This window comes from Rhincodon typus, chromosome 18 (genome assembly GCF_021869965.1).
Source record: "Rhincodon typus isolate 14 chromosome 18, sRhiTyp1.1, whole genome shotgun sequence".
Taxonomy (NCBI): domain Eukaryota; kingdom Metazoa; phylum Chordata; class Chondrichthyes; order Orectolobiformes; family Rhincodontidae; genus Rhincodon; species Rhincodon typus.
The window spans coordinates 44,129,290-44,152,069 of NC_063349.1; the positions used below are offsets into that span (position 1 = coordinate 44,129,290).

Below are 22,780 nucleotides of genomic sequence, written 5' to 3' on the forward strand. Positions count from 1 at the left end.
CAGTTGTCCTCGTTTTTCAAGGACCGCAACTTCCCCCCCTCAGTGGTCGAGAACGCCCTCAACCGTGTCTCCCACATTTCCTGCAACTCATCCCTCACACCCCGTCCACGCAATAAGAACCAAAAAAGAATCCCCCTCGTCCTCACGTACCACCTCACCAACTTCTGGATTCAACGCATCATCCTCTGATACTTCCGCCATCTGCAATCCGACCCCACCACCAAAGACATCTTTCCCTCCCCACCCTTATCTGCTTTCCGGAGGGACCACTCTCTCCGTGGCTCCGTTGTCCGCTCCACACTCCCCTCCAGCCCCACCACACCCGGCACTTTTCCCTGCAACCGCAGGAAGTGCTACACCTGCACCTACATCTCCCCCTCACCCCCATTCCAGGCCCCAAGAAGACTTTCCACATCAAGCAGATGTTCACCTGCACATCTGCTAATGTGGTATACTGTATCCGCTGTCCCCGTTGTGGCCTCCTCTACATCGGAGAAACTAAGCGGAGGCTTGGGGACCGCTTTGCAGAACACCTACGCTCGGTTCGCCCTAAACAACTGCACCTCCCAGTCGCGATCCATTTCAACTCCCCCTCCCGTTCCTCAGACGACATGTCCATCCTGGGCCTCCTGCAGTGCCACAACGATGCCACCCGAAGGTTGCAGGTACAGCAACTCATATTCCGCTTGGGAACCCTGCAGCCCAATGGTATCAATGTGGACTTCACAAGCTTCAAAATCTCCCCTCCCCCTACCACATCCCAAAACCAGCCCAGCTCGTCCCCGTCTCCCTAACCTGCCCTTCCTCCCACCTATCCCCTCCTCCCACCTCAAGCCCCACCCCCATCTCCTACCTACTAACCTCATCCCGCCCCCTTGACCTGTCCGTCCTCCCTGGACTGACCTATCTCCTCCCTAACTCCCTACCTACACTCACCTTTACTGGCTCCATCCCCGCCTCTTTGACCTGTCTGTCTCCTCTCCACCTATCTTCTCCTCTATCCATCTTCTATCCGCCTCCCCTTCTCTCCTTATTTATTTCAGAACCCCCTTCCCCTCCCCCATTTCTGAAAGAGGGTCTAGGCCTGAAACGCCAGCTTTCCTGCTCCTCTGATGCTGCTTGGCCTGCTGTGTTCATCCAGCTCTACACCTTGTTATCCCTTGTTTATTTAACTCTTTAGGTACCAATACTCAATATAAAATATTTATTTCTTACTTTATCTAACTTAATTTCAACTTTAACCACTTCATTTACCCTCACTTTATCTTACTTAATTCACATTAAAAACTTTAACTCTATAAGTTGGCTTCAAACAAGTACAATGCCAAATCAAGTGAAGCAACCAACTTTGCTCTCAGTGTCGATCTGGTTTTGTGGTTCTTTGTCTGCTCTGAAGATAACTTCAAGGCACTTTGCAAATGTTGGTCTCACATGGTCAGTCCTGTAAAATCCTTTGTGCTGGTAACTCTTATCCCAAAGTGTGCTAATTCTTCCAGAAACTTCTCTGGCACTCAGCCAGTGAATTGACCAAACTTGATCGCAATGTTCAATCTCAACCAATGGAGTTTACTGGTAAACAACTCCCAAATGTTTATACTGAGTCGTAAATAGCCACATACCATTCTCCATATAAGGTAATATAGTGCCAGTATGTCTAACTATGACAACTAAAAACCAAAAGAACTGTGGATGCTGTAAATCAGGAACAAAAACAAAGTTGCTGGAAAAGCTCAGCAGGTCTGGCAGCATCTGTGATGGAAAAAACAGAATGTTTCCCAAAACATTGACTCTGTTTTTTCCTTCACATATGCTGCCAGACTTGCTGACCTTTTCCAGCAACTTTGTTTTTGTGTCTAACTATGACATCTCCCTTATTTGGTTAACACAGGAAGCTGCAGGTCACAGCTTATGGGACAAGTCCCAACATGTCCTAGTTGCAGTTTTAACCGAGGTCAGAGTTTAAACTTGCTCGACCAAACTTCCCAGCATGCTTGATTGTAGCTCTTAACCGGTGTCATAGCCATTTCTCCTGCTGCTCACCTGACCACAACCTTTTAGCAGAATTTCAGAGATGGTATTCCAGAACAATATTAATTGGTAATTGTAAAGGTAATGGGTTAGTAAATTAACATTTTAAAGGGATATCTTGTACAAATATCTCGGTTGGATTTGTCAGCGAAATAATGGAGAGGTTTGATGAGTGCCTTGTGACTTGTGATGTGAGTATGGACTTTCAATAGCATTTGGCATGGCATGTGGACGTGGCACTGGCAAGGTCAGCAATTGTTGCCCATTCCTAATTGCTCTGGGACTGAATGGTTTGCTAGGCTATTGCAGAGGGCAGCAAAGAATTGATCACAATGCATATCGGTCAGAGTGGGTAAAAATGGGATATTTCCAATGTCAGTAATAAAGTAGTGGCATTAGCAGATGGGATTTTACCACAGATTCAGTCATGGCTGCTGTGTTTCTCCAGCACTTTCTGCATTTATAGCCAGACTAATACTCCAGTGACATTACCATTACAGCAGAACCTTCCATCTCGCAGAAAATTAATGCCCCTAGTTTTAAAGGATAGTGGAATACAATCTTAGCTCAGGGAGAGAAAGAAGAATTATTTTTCAGATTGGAAATAAGTTGCACAGAAACAGAGAGCCCTGATAGCTCAGACACATAAATCTTTGAAGGTGGTAGGCCAATTTGAGAAGTTTGTTTAAAAGGATATTGTAGATGTTGGCTTTATCAATTGAGCCATAGCGTACAAAAGCAAGGAGGTCATGCTAAATCTTTATGAAACATATGTAAGGCCACAGTTGTAGTATTGCACTTGATTTTGGGCACCACATATCAGGAGAGATGTCACGGCCTTAGAATGGATGCATGTTGCAATTGCAGACCATAACACCAAATTGTGTTACAGAGAAACATAGAAGCTAGCAGCAGGAGTCGGCTATTTAACACATTGAGCCTGCTCTGCCTTTCAATATTACCATGGCTGATCATCTATCCCAATGCCATTGTCCTGTTTTCTCTCCAGACACCTTGATGTGATCAATGTTTAAAAAGTTATTAATATCTTTCTTGAATATACTCAGTGTTCTGATCTGCACAGGCTTCTATAGGGTGACCACCCTCTGGGTGAAGAAATGTTTCCTCATCTCAGTTCTAGATGGCCTACACTATATCCTGGCACTAGGGGAAAACATCCTCCCTGCATCTAGTCTATCCAACTCTGTTAGAATTTTATACGTTTCAATCACATCCCCTCACATTCTTCTAAACTCTAGTAGAAACAGGCCCAGTTGAACCAATCTGTCCTCAAGGGACTGTGCAGCCTTCCCCAGTATCAGCCAAGTGAATCTCTGTTGCATTCCCACATTGACAAGTGTGTCTTTTCTTCTCTGACATAGACTTTGAGATCTGGATATTTTTCTTACCTTTTGGTTTTCTTTTATTTCCGCTACTTTTTTGAGGTTCTGGTTTTGTAACCAGAATGGTGATTTTGTACACTTTTCACTGTACTCGTGTATTCCTACGCTTCAGTTACACGTGACAATAAAAATCTAATTATTCTAATTCTTCAGTAGGGAAATCAAAACAATCTGGTTGTTACGGATCAGTAACTTTTGTTTTCAAAGTAGAAAATGTGAGAGATCCAGGGGACTTAGAGAATAAAGCCACAAGATTCCATGGTTTTCAACAAGCAACAAAATTTTTTACTAAGTAAAAACTGAAAGAACTGCGGATGCTGTAAATCAGAAACAAAATCAGAAGTTGCTGGAAAAGCTCAGCAGGTCTGGCAGGATCTGTGAAGACAAATCAGAGTTAATGTTTCAGGTCCTGTTCTGAGGAAGGGTCACCGGACCCAAAACGTAAACCCTGATTTCTCTTCACAGATACTGCCAGACCTGCTGAACTTTCCTAAAAGTTTTTTACTATACGAGTTAGAACACTGACACAATCTACAATTAATGTACAAGTTATTTCTAACACCCAGAATTAACATACGGTAAGTATGGATGATAGACTGTGATCCATCACCAACAGAGCACGTCAAATAGCAAATGTGAACCAGGCACTTGCAACAGATTTGTCAACAATTTTCCCTAGATGTTAGTGATACAGTGCCATGAGCAGTATCGCTAAAAGCACAGGTCAACAGGAAGTCTATGTCTCTCTCCCTCTCATATACTCAGTTGTGTTTTATGTTTATGATAAGAAGGCGTATGGTGTGTTAGCTTTCATTAATAGAGGGATTGAGTTCAAGAGCCGTGAAGTTATGCTCCAGCTATACAAAAGCCTGGTTCGGCCACATCTGGAGTATTGTGTCCAGTTCTGGTCGCCTCATTACAGGAAAGATGTGGAAGCGTTGGAAAAGGTGCAGAGGAGATTTACCAGGATGTTGCCTGGAATGGAGGGAAGGTCTTACGAGGAAAGGTTGAGAGATCTAGGGCTTTTCTCTTTAGAACGACAAAGGATGAGAGGTGATTTGATAGAGGTGTACAAAATGATCAGAGGTATAGATAAAGTGGACAGCCTAGGGTGGAAGTAGCTTTTACGAGCGGGCATAGTTTTAAAGTGAGTGGAGGTAGATATAGGGGAGACGTCAGAGGTAGGTTCTTTACTCAGAGAGTGGTCAGGGCGTGGAATGCATTGCCGGAGAGGGTAGTGGAGTCGGCCTCATTAGGGGCATTTAAGCGGCTATTAGATAGGCATATGGATGATAGTATTAAGTAGGGGTGGAGGTTAGATAGACCTTAGGTTTAGGGTAGAAGTTCGGCACAACATCGTGGGCCGAAGGGCCTGTACTGTGCTGTCCTGTTCTATGTTCTATGTACTCAGTGATTTCTCCACTGCCTGTTATTAATAAACTCCTCATCAGCGGTCTTTGCACTGTCCTAATGAAAACTTGCAACTAGCCCCAGTCTTATTTTTAGGCAGGATTTCGGAACCACCAAATTTGACATCCCTTTGGAACTGTGCGTGCCCTGAATATACATTCTGTCAGATTGCTGGCTTACAGCACAAATTGCATATAGTCAAAGAAAGGTTCATCCCAGTGCAGTGTTACTGGGATGGTATCTGGAAAGGTAGATGTCTGTAAGATGGGGAGACTGGAGAGGCTCTGGTTGTTCTACTTATAGAAGGGAGGCTAGGGGGACATTTAGCAGAGGGGTTCAAAATTATGAAGGGTTTGTATTGAGTGAAGAGGGAGAAAATGTTTCCTGTCACAGTAGGGTTTATAATGAGAGGACACAGGTTTCAGGTGAATGTTGAAGAAAATTGAAGGTGAGATGAGTGCGATACATGACAGGCTGGTAGAAGCAGAGTCAATGGTAAGTTTGAAAAGGTAATCAAAAAAGTGCTTGAAGGGAAGAGATTACACAGCTATGGGGAAAGTTCAACGCGTAGTTTGATGGGGAACGAGGAGGAGGTAGCAATATTCTGAGAGTTCTTTCAAAGGACCAGTAGGGGGCACAATAGGCTGAATGGCCTCCTATATCATTCACGCATTCTAACTGCCACCACATTTTTTTTGTTGTTGTTTGTGTACAGTTAAGTGATGAACTGAAGCAAAGTCTGAACAAGACAATGATGGAGAATTACGCACAGCCTGGGGAGGAAGGTGTTACCTATTCCATCGACCAACTCCAGCAAGATGTACGGAATTAACCTTTGAGGGCTTTCCTTCTGGGAGGGGGCCTGTGGTGTTTAAATGGCTCATATTTGATCTGTAATTGATTACTAAGAAGATTATTGCTGTTAGCAGAGATGTTAGTTAAGAATGCATTTCTCAATCAATCAATCAATCACTACACAAAAAAACATATTATCTAGTCATTTTTCATACTCGTGGATGTGAATGTCGCTGGCTCAGCCAGTATTTGTTCCCCATCACTAGTTGTTCTTGAGAAGATGGTGGTGAGCTGCCTTCTTGAACTGCTGCAGTCCCTGTGCAACAGTTAGTCTCATAATGCTGTCAGAAAGGGAGTTCCACGATTACGCTAGTACGTTTGCAGATGACACCAAAATTGGAGGTGTAGTGGACAGCGAAGAAGGTTACCTCCGAGTACAACGGGATCTTGATCAGATGGGCCGATGGGCCGAGGAGTGGCAGGTGGAGTTTAATTTAGATAAATGGGAGGTGTTGCATTTTGGAAAGGCAAATCAGGGCAGGACTTGTACAGGAAATGGTAAGGCCATGGGGAGTGTTGCTGAACAAAGGGACTTAGGGGTGCAGGTGCATAGTTCTTTGAAAGTGGAGTCGCAGGTAGACAGGGTGATGAAGAAGGCGTTTGGCATGTGTGCCTTCATTGGTCAGTGCATTGAGTAGAGGAGTTATGCCATCATGTTGCGGCTGTACAGGACATTGGTGAGACCACTTTTAGGATACTGCATTCAGTTCTAGTCTCCCTCATAAAGGAAAGATGTTGATAAACCTGAAAGGATTCAGAAAAGATTTACAAGGATGTTACCAGGGTTGGAGGGTTTGAGCTATAGGGAGAGGCTGAATAGGCTGGGGCTATTTTCCCTGGAGCGTCAGAGGCTGAGGGGTGACCTTATAGATGTTTATAAAATCATGAGAGGCATGGATAGAGTGAATAACCGAGGTGTTTTCCCCAGGATGGGGGAGTCCGAAACTAGAGGGCAGAGATTTAAGGTGAGAGGGGAAAGATTTAAAAGGGACCTATGGGGCAACTTTTTCATGCAGAGGGTGGTGCGTGTATGGAATGAGCTGCCAGAGGAACTGGTGGATGCTGGTACAATTACAACATTTAAAAGACACCTGGATGGGTATATGAGTAGGAAGGGTTTAGAGGGATATAGGCCAAATGCCGGCAAATGGGACTAGATCAGTTTAGGATATCTGGTCAGTGCAGACAAGTTCACAGAATCCCTAGAAGTGTGGACGCAGACTATTCTGAAAGCTGCCACCCAGGTGGATAGAGTTGTTAAGAAGGCGTATGGTGTGTTAGCTTTCATTAATAGAGGGATTGCGTTCAAGAGCCGTGAAGTTAGGCTCCAGCTATACAAAAGCCTGGTTCGGCCACATCTGGAGTATTGTGTCCAGTTCTGGTCGCCTCATTACAGGAAAGATGCGGAAGCGTTGGAAAAGGTGCAGAGTAGATTTACCAGGATGTTGCCTGGAATGGAGGGAAGGTCTTATGAAGAAACGTTGAGAGAGGCAGGGCTTTTCTCTTTAGAACGTCGAAGGATGAGAGGTGACTTGATAGAGGTGTACAAAATGATCAGAGATATCGGTAGAGTGGATAGCCAGAGACTTTTTCCTAGGGTGGAGGTAGCTATTACGAGGGGGCATAGTTTTAAAGTGAGTGGAGGTAGATATAGGGACGACGTCAGAGGTAGGTTCTTTACTCAGAGAGTGGTAGGGGGCGTGGAATGCATTGCCGGAGAGGGTAGTGGAGTCGGCCTCATTAGGGGCATTTAAGCGGCTATTAGATAGGCATGTGGATGATAGTATAAGGTAGGGGTGGAGGTTAGATAGACCTTAGGATTAGGGTAAAAGCTCAGCACAACATCGTGGGCTGAAGGGCCTGTACTGTTCTATTTGGCCAACAAGTGTACACCGACTCTCTGAAGAGCATCCCACCCAAACTCACCCCTGTACCTATAACCATGCATTTCCCATGGTTAATCCACCCAACCTACACATCCCCGGACAACATGGGCAATTTAGCATGGCCAGTCCACCTATCCTGCACATCTTTGGATTGTGGGAGGAAACCGGAGGAAACCCACGCAGACACAGGGAGAATGTGCAAACTCCACACAGACAGTCACCCGCGGGTGGAATTGAACCCGGGTTCCTGGCACTGTGAGGCAGCAGTGCTAACCACTGAGCCACCGTGACTCCCTGAGTTGGGTTTCTGTGCTATATAACTCTATGACACTGAAGGAATGGCGATATATTTCCAAGTCAGGATGGTGAATGGCTTGACGAGGAACCTGCAGGCAATGGTGTTCTACATTTTTGTTTGTGGGAGCTTCCTGTGTGCAAATTGGCTGCTGCATCTCATGCAGTTCAATAGCCCAGTCACAAAATATTTCATTGACCTATAAAATGCCTTGAAACATTTAAAAGCACCGTCTAAATGCAGGCTTTTCTTCTTGGTTTCGGAAAACATAACATTATTTATTTTGAACAAAAGGCCTATTTTCTATTTTGATGAGAAGAGTTCTGCATTTTGTTTCAACTGCAGCCCAATATGGGGCTCAGAAGGTTAACAACAACAACTCACATTTATATGGTACCTTTAATATTCATTGGATGTGGGCATCACTGGCAAGGCCAACATCTGCTGCTCACCTCTACCTTTTTAAATTCACTCATGGGATGTGGGCATCATTGCCTGGCCAATATTTAATGTCTGTCCCGAGTTGCCCTTGAGAAGGTGGTGGTGAGCTGCCTTCTTGAACCGCTGCAGCCCACCTGTTGTAGGTTGATCCATAATGCCATTAGAGAGGGAATTCCAGGATTTGACCCAGTGACAGTGAAGGGACAGTGTCAGGATCCAAATCAGGATAGAGAGTGGCTTGGAGGGGAACTTGCAGGTCGTGGTGTACGTATATATCTGCTGCCCTTCCCCTTCTAGATGGAAATGATTGAGAGTTTGGAAGATAATGCCTAAGGATATTTGGTGAATTTCTGCAATGCGCCTTGTAGATAGTATACACTGCTGCGGTGGTGGAGGGAGTGGATGTCTGCGGATGTGGTACCAATCAAGCGGGCTGCTTTGTCCTGGATAGTGTCAAGCTTCTTGAGTGTTGTTGGAGCTATATTCATCCAGACAAGTGAGGAGTATTCCATCACACTTCCAACCTGTGCCTTGTAGGTGGTGGACAGGCTTTGGGGTGTCAGGAGGTGAGTTATTTACTGCAGTATTCCTAGCCCCTGACCTGCTCTTGTAGTCGCTCTGTTTATGTGACAATTCCAGTTGAGTTTCGGGTCAATGGTAACCTCCAGGATGGTGATGATGGGGGATTCAGTGATGGTAACACCACTGAATGTGAAGGGGTGATGGTTAGATTGTCTCTTATAGGATAACAAGGTGTAGAGCTGGAGAAACACAGCAGGCCAATCAGCATCAGAGGAGCAAGAAAGCCGACGTTTCAGGCCTAGACCCTCATTCAGAAAAATGTCTCTTATAGGAGATGGTTTTCGCCTGGCATTTGTGTGGAGTATGTGGGGCTGACAGGTTGTACAGCCATTTTGGCAGTTAACAGTCAACCACATTGCGGTGGGTTTGGAGTTACATGTAGGTCAGAGAAGATGAGGTCAGAGGATTTCTTTCCCCAGAGGACATTAGTGAACCAGCTGCATTTTTACAAAAATTGATGATAGTTTTATAGTCTCCATGTGCTGAGCCAAGCTTTCAATTCCACATTTTAATTTTTAAAAATTCTACCTTCTACAGTTTGATTTGAACCCATGCCCTTAGAGAATTAACGTTTTAGAGTCCAGTGACCCTCCTTCAGATTTTCCAGCAATTTCTGTTTATGTTTCTGATTTCCAGCATCTGCAGTTTTTTTGACTTTTTCCTTAGAACATTAGTCTGGGTGTCTCAATAGCTGCTCTGGCATTATTCCCACTACGCTACCCCTATGCTTACTGATAAAGTCATAGAGCTGTACAGCACAGAAACAGACCCTTCAGTCCAACTTGTCCATGCCGACCAGATATCCTAAATTAATCTAGTCCCATTTGCTACCATTTGGCCCATATCCCTGTAAACCCTTCCTATTCATGTACCCTTCCAGATGCCTTTTAAATGTTGTAATTGTACCAGCCTCCTCCACTTTCCTCTGGCAGCTAATTCCATACACACACCACTCTCTGTATGAAAAAGTTGCCCCTTAGGTTCCTTTTAAATCTTTCCCCTGTCACCTCAAACCTACGCCCTCTAGTTTTGGATTCCCTCACCCTGGGGAAAAGACCTTGGCTATTCACCCTATCGATGCCTCACATGATTTTATAAACATCTATAAGGTCACCCTTCAGCCTCTGACGCTTCAGGAAAATTAGCCCCCGTGTATTCAGCCTCTCACAATAACTCAAACCCTCCAACCCTGGCAACATCATTGTAAATCTTTTTTGAACCCTTTAATGTTTCACAACATCCTTTCTATAGCAGGGGGTCCATTCTACTGATGAACTTAAAGGACCGCATACCCACAACCAATAAAACTAACATAATATACAAAATACTGTGCAAGGACTGTGAGAAACTTTACATAGGCTAAGCTGGAAGAAAACTGACAATAAAGGATACGCGAACACCAACTAGCCACCAAGAGACACGACCAATTCTCACTGGTCTCGATACACACAGACAAAGAAGGACACGAATTTGACTGGGACAACACATCCATAATAGCACAAGCTAAACAGAGACATGCCAGGGAATTCCTGGAGGCCTGGCATTCCAACTGGAACTCCATTAACAAACACATTGAACTAGACCCGATATATAAGCCACTGAGAAACAGAACCGGAGTGATACCAACCACCCCAGCAACCGAGGCATATAAATAATAAGCGGGACAGAACAACAACACTTCACCAGAGGGGCACTGATGATGTTACCTAGCAGGGTGATGAAACCTCTGCAAACAAACACACCAGCTTGGTGAGCAAGTCTGAAACCGCTTCCACAACCTGAGCTACAAATCTTCTCGAAAGCTTTGAAGGGAAACCAGAATTGTACGCAGTATTGCAAAAGTGGCCTAACTAATGTCCTGTACAGCCGCAACATGACCTCTCAATTCCTATACCCAATGCAATGACCAATAAAGGCAAGTGTACCAAACACCACCTTCATTATCATGTCTATGTGCAACTCCGCTTTCAATGAACTATGAACCTGCATCCCAAGGTCTCTTTGTTCGACAACACTCCCCAGGACCATACCATTAAGTGTATAAGTCCTGCCCTGATTTGCCTTTCCAAAATGCAGCACCTCACATTTGTCTAAATTAAACTCCATCTGCCACTCATCAGCCCATTTGTCCATCCGATCCCATTGTACTCTGGGATCGCCTTCTTCACTGTCCACGACACCTCCAATTTTGGTGTCATCTGCAAACTTACCATACCTCCTACATTCACATCCAAACCACTTACATAAATGAGGAAAAGCAGTGGACCCAGCACTAATCCTTGTGGCACACCACTGGTCACAGGCCTCCAGTCTAAAAGCAACCCTCCACCACTACCCTCTGTCTTCTACCTTCAAGCCAGTTCTGTATCCAAATGGCTAGTTCTCCCTGTATTCCATGTGATCTAACCTTGCTAACCAGTCTACCATGTGGAACCTTGTCGAATGCCTTACTGAAGTCCATTTAAACAATATCCACCGTGTTGCCTTCATCAATTTTCTTTGTCCCTTCTTCAAAAAACTCAATCAAGTTAGTGAGGCATGATTTCCTATGCACATAGCCATGTTGACTATCCCTAATCAGACCTTGCCTTTCCAAATACATGTAAATCCTGGCCCTCAGAATCCCCTCCAACAATTTACCCACCGCTGATGTCAAGGTCATGAGTCTACAATTCTTTGGCTTTTCTTTACCACCTATTTTAAATAATGGCACCAAGTTACTGTTGAACGGCTTTTTCCCTGCCTGGAGAGACAAGAACAAAGATTTGGATTTTCCTGTTATCGAACTAAGCCCAAAAGCCAGTACTTCTTGCCCATCGCCAATTGTCCTTGAACTCAGTGACTTGCTCGGCCATAGGAGATAGACAGATTTTTAATTAGTAAAGGGTCAAAGGTTTATGGAGCCCGGGCAGGAAAGTGGAGTTGAGGCTGAGATGAGATCAGCCATGATCATATAAAATAATGAAGCAGGCTCGATGGGTTGAATGGCCTGCTTGTGCTCCTCGTTCTTACTTTTTTGTATTCTTGTGTTCTTACAGTTCAAGTGCTGCGGCAGCAATAGTTCCGCTGACTGGCAGCACAGTGCTTACATCCTCTCCCCCATGTCAGGTAACAGACTGGTACCAGACAGCTGCTGTAAGACAGTAACTGAGGCCTGTGGACAGAGAGACCATCCATCTAATATCTACAAGGTAGAGGTAAGCAAAGTGTTGCAACTGACAACTTTCAACTTTGGAAATTGCAGCGATGGCCATGTTACAAAGGTGATTGTTGTGACTGTGAGTTTGCAGTGATAATTTATTTCACTTTCACCCCTTACCCTTCCTCACCAAGAGGGATCCAGACTGTGCACTCCAGGGAATAGATGTTGCCTCAGTTACTGCATTATCCAGTGAGAATGCTACCCATTCTTATCTCTCCAACTTCCTTCAGCTCCACAATCCTCCAACATCTCCGCATTCCTCCAATTCTGACCTCCTGTGGAACATTGTTGATAAACTATTACAATGACTTTATACTTATAGAAGTGTAGGAATGTGTATGATGAGAAATGATCTACTTATGATCTATTAATGATCTACTGGAAATGATCTACTAATCTCAGCACTCAGAAACAGAATGCCATGAGTGTAATGTTCTGGGCAATGTTCATTATTTTGCCAGTTTTTAATCTTTTATCTCTAGTATTTGGTGTTTGATTGACATATATATGTTTTTTTTTCTCATCCTTGTGGTTTCTGTTCTTTCAATGTTTCATGGTTGTAACTGACTATTCTATTCTTGAATACCTTCTATTTTGACCTGCCTTTGGGGATTCAATCTGATTTGAAAAGCCTTGGTCAATATTGTTGTCATGGTTCCCAACTCTGTAAGCAAAGCTAAGACATCAGTGCATGGCAGCACCTCATCTGTCCAACCTTGCCTGTAGCTACATTCTGGTCATTTCATAGAATCCTTACAGTGTGGAAACAGGCCCATCGGCCCAACAAGTCCACACTGACCCCTGGAGCATCCCACCCAAAGGTGATTCCCACCCAGACCTATCCCTGTATAACCCACCTAAACTACACATCCCTGGACACTACAGCCAATTTAGCATGGCCAATCCACCTAGCCTGCACATCTTTGGACTGTGGGAGGAAACCAGAGCACCCGGAGGAAATCCACACAGACACAAGGAGAATGTGCAAACTCCACACAGACAGTCGCCCGTGGGTGGAATCGGACCTGGGTCCCTGCTGTGAGGCAACAGTGCTAACCACTGAGCCACCGTGCTGAGCTCTTTCAAATTGCACAGCCACTGGCAACCATCAACTGCTCAGAGCACCTTCACTAAGGAGGTTACAGGTTGGGAGATATACAAGGGTTTTGATAGGTTTTAGTGATGAGGAAAGATTGAATAGTCAGGAGTTGATCGCCTTCAAACAGAAGAGGCTGAGGGGTGCCTTTATTGAGATGTGTAAAATTATGACTTTCTACATAGTGTATACATGGATGACCTATTCACCTTAGCAGAGGGGTATATAACCCACGGATATGGAATTGAACTAATTAATTGAAGAATTCGAGGGAAGATGAGTGTTGTGATATAATCTTGAGAGGAAACATGCTAATGGGCAAGTGACTGGGATGTAGAGCATGCAACAAGCAGTGATTGTTTGCAGCATGTAGCGTGCGGGAGTGGAGCTTTGCTTTCCTGTAATGATACTGGCTGAACCTCAGTGGTAAACCTGTCTGCTGAGCTCAGCTGTAACAGATCTTTACATAAACAGAACCGACGTCAGTTTACCAGTCCTGCTGTGAGATTAATAAGTTTGTGTTAGTAAACACTGTGACGAAGTTTCCTAATATGTTATTACTGCTGAGAGCTTGGGTTCTCAGGTAGAGGAATGATCACAGAATCACAGACATCTTACAGTACCGAAACAGGCCATTCAGCTTGTCATGCCTGCGCTGGCTCTTCCAATGAGCATCATTACCCAGTACCAATCTCCTGCATTTTCCTCTATATCCTTGCACTTTATTTTTAACCAAATAATCGCCCAATGCCCTCTTGAATGACTCAGTTAAACCTGCTTCTTAGCAGTGCATTCCATACTCTACCTAGTCAGTGAGTGAGAAAGTTTCTTTTCCTCATACCATCCTTGCATCTTGTGCTAATCATTTTAAATCTACGCCTTCTTGTCCTTATTTCTTTTACGAGCGGGAAACAGTTTCTCCCTGTCTACACTATCCAGCCTGATCCCGAAATTTGGAAACCTTTATCAGAACACTTCTTGGCCTTCTTCTCTCCAAGGTGCACAGTTCCAACTTATACAGTCATACATCATGGAAACAGACCCTTTGGTCCAACCAGTCCATGCCGACCATAATCCCAAACTAAACTAGTCCCACCTGTCTGCGCTTGGCCCATATGCCTCCAAACATTTCTTATTCATGTATTTGTCTAATACTGACCTAACTTCTTCAATCTATTCTCATAACTGAAGTTTCTCATGCCTAGAGCCATTCTTGGAATATATTTGCATACCATCTACAATGTGCACAATACTCAAGCTGAGATCAAATTAGTGTCTCATACAAGTTCAACTTCACCTCCTTGGTTTTGTACTCCATGCCCCTGTTTGTTAAACCAAGGACACTGTCTGCTTTTCTCTCCACCCATCCTGTCACCTTCAATGATCTGTGTGCATGTACACCCACGTTCACCTGCTCCTTCATCCCTTATTTTATACAGTTTTCGGTGTTGCTCCTACCAAAATGCATTGCCTTAAAACTCTCTGTATTAAACCTCATCTGCCATCTATCTGCCCATTCCAAGTGATGCTAATTGTGTCTCATTTCACATTAACACTCTGGGACCAGCTAGTACGGTGGGTTGAACCCCCACATCTAGCCATCCAGCCAGTTGAGCTAACTGATCTCCAAATCTCGTATCTCCTCTGTTTATTTATTTGAAGGTACCAGTGGTCATGGAATGCACAGGATTATACACAAAACTAGAGCCGCACTGTGCAATATGCACTGAGTTATTTTTCTTTACATTTACTGTAATGAGCTGGAAACATGTTGGTGATTTTAAAGAAATTTTCAAGTGGTAATTGGAGACAAGAGAATTTACTGAAGTGAGTGTTTTAATCCACTGGACCATATTGAACATAACTGTTGTCTCGCTAAAGGGCTGGGAAACATTCTAAAGGCAATAAACTCAGCAGGTCACGATCTGGAGTGTGAAAAGGTTTGAGCAGATTTGTGACACATGAGATTAAACCAGTCAAGATGTTGATGCTTGTAAATCACAAATTGTACAATGATTACAAACAGTAGTTGAATTTTAAAATTTGACGGGTCGTGTTTTGGTAGCACGTCTGTGATATTAGTGGATTAGTAACACAAGAGACAGGAGACCAATCGAGAGATGCAGACTGGGATTTTGCCAGGCTGTCGGAAAAGGGCTCAGAGGCAGGACATCAGGAAAATAGCGACACAACAAAAGCCCGACATAGTTATGTGCCCTGGGGGCTATCTCCAGTGCCAGCAACAGCAGTGACTGAAGGCAGGCTGTCAACAACATTATTGATACACCAATTGCCAATAGGAACTATTGTGACACAGTGGTAGTGTTTCTACCTCTGATCCAGGAGGCCTGAATTCAAGACCCACATCTGAACAGGTTGATTAAAAATATCTATGCCAATTAGCCACCATTTTCCCCTCATCACTGCCAATTTCCCAACTGCCATACGTGGGGCTGCCATCCTTTGTTCAACAGTAGGCCCAGCACAGCCTGTTCCTTGGCTGTGGCAGTATGCCCACTGCCCTCCAGCATGCCCACTGTCCCCCAGCATGGGACCTACTTTGTACCTCTGAAACTGTGGCTCTGAATTCAAACCCCCACACAACAGCTGGGGAATCTAAATTCAATGGTTCTTAAAATTCTGGAATAAACAAAACTTATCTCAGTCATGATGACCACAAAGTTACCGATCGCCGCTATCTTAATTCACTAACCTTCCTCGATGGAGGGAAAAATGTTGCCCTTAGCCCTTCCAGCCTATGTGTGGCCTCAGGTCAACAGCAATATAGGTGATTCTTAAAATAGCTACATGAGCCATTCATAAGTTCATAAGATCATAACAAATTAGGAACAGGAGCAGGCCATTTGGCCTTTTAAGCCTGCTCTACCACTGAATAAAATCATGGCTGATCTTCACTTCCTTGCCTATACCCCCTAATCCTTGATTCCTTTGTCAGACAAAAATCTAACTCAAACTTGAATATATATAAGAAGGATATAAGAAGGTGGTAGAATTAGTGGAGGATGACAGAGACAGTAAGCGTAAGATAGACAGATCAGAAAGCGAACCACTTACAATCTCATCAGCCAGTACTGAAATACCGGGATGGTTAGACATGCTATTCTCATACTTAGATGAAGAACCACAGGAAGACTTAGTAAGACTACTTAGGAAATTCCAGAAAATCATGCCTGACACATTTATTAGATTTCTTTGTGGAAGTAACGTGCACATTAGATAAAATGTAACCAGTTTTCCATACACTAAGGTACTACACATTAGGCCATCTAATAAGATCCCATGTGGTCAGGAGTAGTATATTATCATGGATAGAGGATTGGCTAACTATTAGAAGGCAGAGGGGCATTTTCAAGATGGTTACCTGTAACTAGTGGAATGCCAAAGGGATTAATGCAAAGGCCACAATTATTTACAGTATGTCTTAATGATCTGGATGACAGAAGTAAATGTACTATTGCCAAGTCTGCAGAGGCATAAAAATAGACAGGAAATATTGACACACAGAGTCTACAGAGGAATATAGACATGTTTAGTGAGTGGGCAAAAACTTGGCAGATTGAATATAATGTGGGAAAATTTGAGGTTCTGCACTTTGGCACGAAGAATAGAAAAGCTGGGTGGTATTTAAATGGAGAAAGACTGCAGAAGCCCACAAAGGGATTTGGGGGTTCTCATATGGGAATCACAAAATGTTGATATCCAAGTTCAGTGGGTAACAGGGCAGGCAAATGGAATGTTGACCTTTATACAGGTGGAAGATTGCATCGACAGGGTTGGTAATCCTTCATTCCTTGCTAAGGTTGATTTATTGAAGTAGGACTAGTAAGTGCTAATAGCATTAAGAGATATCGGCTTTTGTTACACCAAATGGGCTACATCTATGTCAGGTCATGGGTTAGCAGATGCTCCAGCCATATTCCAGAGGCTTATGAATCAAGTTGTAATTAGTGTGTCTGATCGTGTCATTTCTTTAGACTATGTACTAATATATGGTAGCACCTAGGAAAAACATGTAATACAATCAGAAGACTTACTTAAGCAGTTGTAGAGCTGGTTTTGTAATAAAGCTTGACAAGAGCCAATTTTTGAAAGTGAAGGTAGCTTTCCTAACAACGCCGAACAACGTTAAGAACCTGAAAGCTATCTTAATGAATGTCTGATGTTGCTCACTATTGACTTTTAGTAAATCTTTTAAAATGGCAGTTGATGCTAGTGACTTGTGGTTGGGAGCATTTTATTGCAAGATGATCAACTAGGAATGGAGAAAACAAGGGGGTACTTTGCAAAGAAGTTGCACTCATATCAGAATCATAAAATCCCTACAAGTGTGGAAGCAGGCCATTTAGGCCCATCAAGTCTACACCAACCCTCCCACTCTATCCCTGTAACCCTCCATTTTCCATGGCTAATCCAACTAGCCTGCTCCTCCCCAGACACAATGGACAATTTAGCATGGCCAATCCACCCAACCTGCACATCTTTGGACTGTAGGAGGAAACCAGAACGCCCAGAGGAAACCCATACAGACACAGACAGTCACCTGAGGGCAGAATCAAAGCCAGGTCCCTGGCGCTGTGAGGCAGCAGTGCTAACAACTGAGCCATTGTGCCACCGTGCAGAAGATATACTGTACAGTGGGAAGGGAGACCCTGGGTTTATTACTGGCTTGTAAGCATTTTGAAGTTTACATCCATCAAAAGGACAAAGAAACACTAAAATAAAAGAGGACCTGATTTACGAATGTCCAACCTACGAACATTCATACTTATGAACCCGATGCAGGGGTGTAATTTTAAAAATCCAACATACAAATGTTTCCTGTACTTACAAATAGCTGTTTTACATTGTCCTGCATTATGACCCAACTTGCGGATGAATCAACTTAGGAATGTACTCCAGACCACAACTCGTTCTCAACTCAGGGACTACCAGGACACTGTCTGTAACTCCTTGGCATTTTAAGGGAAATTTAAAATTTGAAATGCGAGATTATTTTGATGGAATTTATTAATTCATCATTACAATATATCACTGTTAATATCACTGGGAAAGGTAATATAATTGCAAACACATTATCAAGAATGAAATAATGCTGGAATGGTTTGAAAAAATGAGAAGGAAAGATGATAAGAAATTGCATGAATCCTGCATAAAGAATAAGTGTGGTTCAATGAATGAAATTTTCTTGTATTTTGTTGTATATTTATGTTGTGTTTACCTTGTAATGAAGTGTTTAGAAATGGCATTTCTTAAAGGGTTGAGGCATTTACATATGTGTCTTAGAACATAAAGTGGAAAAATGGAAGTTTGCATACTGCTGTGTTGCAGAGAATATACCAGGTGTGCTTTGTCTTTTATTTTTGTAACTCAAAGATTAAAACTGTGTGGTATTTACTTATTGGTTAAACAAGGTCATGGAACTTTTGAAGAACCAGGTTTTGACCATTTTGGGCTAAAAGGTTATCGGTTACCATATTGGGATTTTTAAGTAGCAGTTTGTCACAGACCTGAGGAGGGGCAGTTGAAGGCAACCTTCCCAAAAGCCTACAAGCAATAACAGCTTTTCTCAATTACTGACACTTTTTGGGGACAGAAAAAATACTCAAAGACCCTGAAAAGAAGAAATTCTAACTCAAAGAAAGACCTAGCTCCAATTGACTGAGTACCAAATTGAACTTTTTATTACTCTTAAGTCACAAATAAATTATTTCATTGCCAAAAGCCAAAATAACTGAGAAATTCACGTTGTGGTTTGGATTCTTGATCCAGGTGGGTTATACGGGGATGGGTCTGGGTGGTCCCTGAGGGTCGGTGTGGACTTGTTGGGCCAAAGAGCCTGTTTCCACACTGTAGGGATTCTATGATCATATGATTTGTGATGGATCATGGAGTAATTATTAATGCACCCTTCCCATCAGGCTTGTGACAAAATCCATGCGAAAATATCTGAGGCTACAACTAGCAAGATCGATAATCTGGAACCAGTGGATGTGGCATATTGGGATTTTATTTTTAAAGCATTCAAATAGATGTCATATGGAATGTTGGTTTACAAGAATATGGCTCATGGGGGAGGGATAATATATTAATGTGGAGTGAGGATTGGTTACAAAGAGGACAATAAATGTGGCATTTTTAGGATCACTAGAGTCCACGCCAATGATTTTGTTCATTGGATTTTTAAATGCCACCAGCTACAGGGATTTGAATCCATGTCTCTAAAGCATTAGCCTGTATCTCTGCGTTTCTAATCCAATGGCATTATCACTACATCAATCTCTCCCCTTGTGTAAACAAAGTAGATGTTAAGAGACCATTCTCCCCGCCAGGAGAAGCTGCAACTAGAGCGGGGGTGAGGGGATGGAGGCATGAAGGCATGAATTTTCCTGTTTTCTGACAAAGCCAGAAAAGTTGGAAAGTTTCCAGAGAGAAACCTGCGACCTACAATGAAAGAGTCCGTTTGTTCTTCAGGCAGTAAGGCAGCTGATCGACTGCTGGTGGAGTCTCCAGAGCAGGAGATCCTGTCTGCCTGGAGCTACCAGCATATCAGGGAATTCTCTACCTCAGAAAGCTGTGGAAGGTCAGCCCTTGACCATTCAAGACTAAAGTCAATAGACTTTGGATAACGAGGGAATCAAGGGATATGGAACTTGGTTATGTGGGACAATGGCTTTGTGAAGTCATGTAGTTATTAAGTAGCTGTAGGGCCCAAACAGTCTTCTGCTGATGTTTCCAAAGTTCTTATGAAATCTGCAGCTTTCCTAAAGGTTGTGAAAGTTCTATGCTTGTGATCAATCCCACATTCCAGCAGGTCACATGCCAACATCTGAATTAGGAGCAGAAGTAAGCCTCTTAGCCCCTTGAGCCTGCTCCACCATTCAAAAAGATCATTTTTTCTTTGCACTATCCACAATAACATGCCATCCCCTTTTGCTTCTCAAACATCTATCTATGTCTACCTTAAAAGTATTCAATGACTCTGCTTTCACTGCCTTTTCAGGAAGAGTTCTGAAGACTCAAAGCCCACTGAGAGAGAAAAAAAAGTCCCCTCATCTCTGTCTCAGATGGTGACCCCTTATTTAGAAACAGTGAACTCTCATTCTAGAATCTTCCAAAAAAGGAAGTAGCCTTTCCACATCCACCCTGTCAAGACCCCTCAGGATTTGCCGCCTTTCAATCATTTCATGTTGATTTTCTTGGAAATGTGTTTGTATCGCTTTGAATAAACACTTCCCTGGAATCTTGGTTTTGAGGAGGGGAGAGAGTGGGAAATAAACCTCTTTCCCCACAGCAGGAATTCTTTCCCAATCCCCAGATTATATTGTGACCCGCAGCAGAATACTGCAGATTGCTGGGATGTTACTGCAGGGGGAAGGAATGTGAAGACTCCAGCAGTGAATTGCCCAGTTAGATTGTCACTTTGATGCCTTGGAATCCCTTGATAATTCTGTTGAATCCACCCAAACTGATCCACAATCCACAGGGACCGTGAGCTGAGCCAAGCTCACGTCAGCTGTCAGATTTCCTTAGCACTTGTGAAAAGAGGTCTTTGTTGACCATCAAATTGCATTTTCTCTCTCTCTCAGGCTCACAAGCTGCTAACAGCTGAATATTTGCCAAGAAGTGAGATCTGACACAGTCCAGCTGCCACATGATTTATTCATCAGTGGCTCATTTTATCCCAAATTTAATCAGTAGCTAAATATCCCACCTCACCAACTGAATTTTTCCTTTTAGTGACAACAACATAAACTTTGGCAGGCTTGACATTTCTATTACAAACTCTGTTATCTCCTCAAAAAACCCCAGTTAACTTTGTCAGACACAATTTGGCTGTTCACAATTCCCACCTTGCTGTCCTCAATTAACCATGCCTTCATGAGTTAGTGTTAACTTGATAACATCCAGTCCCCTTGTTGATGATGGGTTAGTTTGATCTCCACTTATCTGTTTGTGAAGCTGCGTTGATGAAGCTCCAGGACTCTGCTATCAATTCCTGTTTGTTTTTAAAATTCATTCTTGGAATGTATAGATGCTGCAGAAGACAGTGGTGAGCCGTCTTCTTGAACCACTGCAGTCCATGGGGTGTAGGTACACCTACAGCGCTGTTACAGAGGAAGTTCAGAAAGCCAATGACAGTGAAGAAATGGCAATAAATTACCAAATCAGAATGATGGGAACTTGGAGAGGAACTTCCAGGCAGTGATGGTGTCCCCATGTGCCTCCTACCCTTGTCCATCTGGATGGGAGGGGGGGGGGTCAAGAGTTTGGAAGGTGCTGTCAAAGGGCTTCTATGTCCCAGGTTTACAGCCAGAATTTCTCTTGTTCCCTCTCTGAATATTCCAGGATACAGTTTGGGTCTTTTCCATTTTCACTTCCACCTTTAAATTGGATATTAATTGTGTTTAATTCAATACAGGTGGAGGGCTTTAATTGGTGTTTTACTTAAGCACATGTATGGGGCCCACTTGTAGCACAGTGGTTGTGTCCCTACCTCTGGACTGGGAGGCCTGGGTCCAAGTCCTACCTGCTCCAGAGATGTATAACAACATCTCTGAACAGGTTGATCAGAAAAATAGGTTAAATAAAAAAGAATCTTAAGCACATATAGGGGCTTTTTAAGTGCGGTGATACTGTCTGGGAGGCCTGTGTTCAAAAGATTTACAAGGATATTGCCAGGGTTGGAGGGTTTGAGCTATAGGGAAAGGCTGAATAGACTGGGGCTATTTTCTTTTGAGCATCAGAGGCTGAGGGTGACCTTATAGAAGTTTATAAAATCATGAGGGGTATGGATAGGGTGAATAGCCAAGGTCTTTTTCCCAGAGTAGTGGAGCCCTAAACTAGAGGGCATAGGTTTAAGGTGAGAAGGAAAAAGTTTACAAAGAACCTGAGGGGCAACATTTTCATGCAGAGGCTGGTGCATGTATAGACTGAACTGGCAAAGGACGTGGTGGAGGCTGGTACAATTAGAATATTTGAAAGACATCTGGATAGGTATATGAATAGGAAGGGTTTGGAGGGATAAGGGCCAAATGCTAGCAAATGGGACTAGTTTAGTTTAGGATATCTGGTCAGCATAGGCACATTGGACTGAGGGGTCTGTTTCCATGCTGTTCATCTGTATGACTCTATGACTGTAGGTCCCACCTGCTCCAGAGGTGTGTAATAACATTTCTGAACAGGTTGATTCAGAAAACAATTCCCTTCAGCACATTTGAAGAGAAACAAGGTGAATCTCTGGCCAGGTGAACCTTACTAGGCAAAGAGGAAAAAAAATCAGCTTCTCACCTTCGAAAATAACATCAGTATTTAAATTCTCTCCAGTCGGGCAGGCCAGCAATCTCACCAGCAAATGGTGAGCAGCTTCTCTGCATGCATTTGCATCTTATTAAGACAATCAACTCACTGGGATTTAGAGATAGTAGGAACTGCAGATGCTGGAAATTCTGAGATAACAAGGTGTAGAGCTGGATGAACACAGCAGGCCAAGCAGCATCATAGGAGCAGGAAGGCTGACGTTTCGGGCCTAGGGTCTAGGCCCGAAACATCAGCCTTCCTGCT

The 22,780-nt window shown here is 43.4% G+C and overlaps 1 protein-coding gene across 1 annotated transcript in view; it reads left to right on the forward strand.

The window, feature by feature from the left end:
* tspan11 (tetraspanin 11) overlaps positions 1 to 22,780 on the forward strand; it is a 66,984-nt gene that overhangs the window by 37,427 nt on the left and 6,777 nt on the right. Inside the window, exons 5-6 of the mRNA XM_048607776.1 lie at positions 5,557 to 5,661; positions 11,939 to 12,097. Coding sequence (XP_048463733.1) covers positions 5,557 to 5,661; positions 11,939 to 12,097 — 264 coding nt within the window. The remainder of the gene's footprint in view (positions 1 to 5,556; positions 5,662 to 11,938; positions 12,098 to 22,780) is intronic.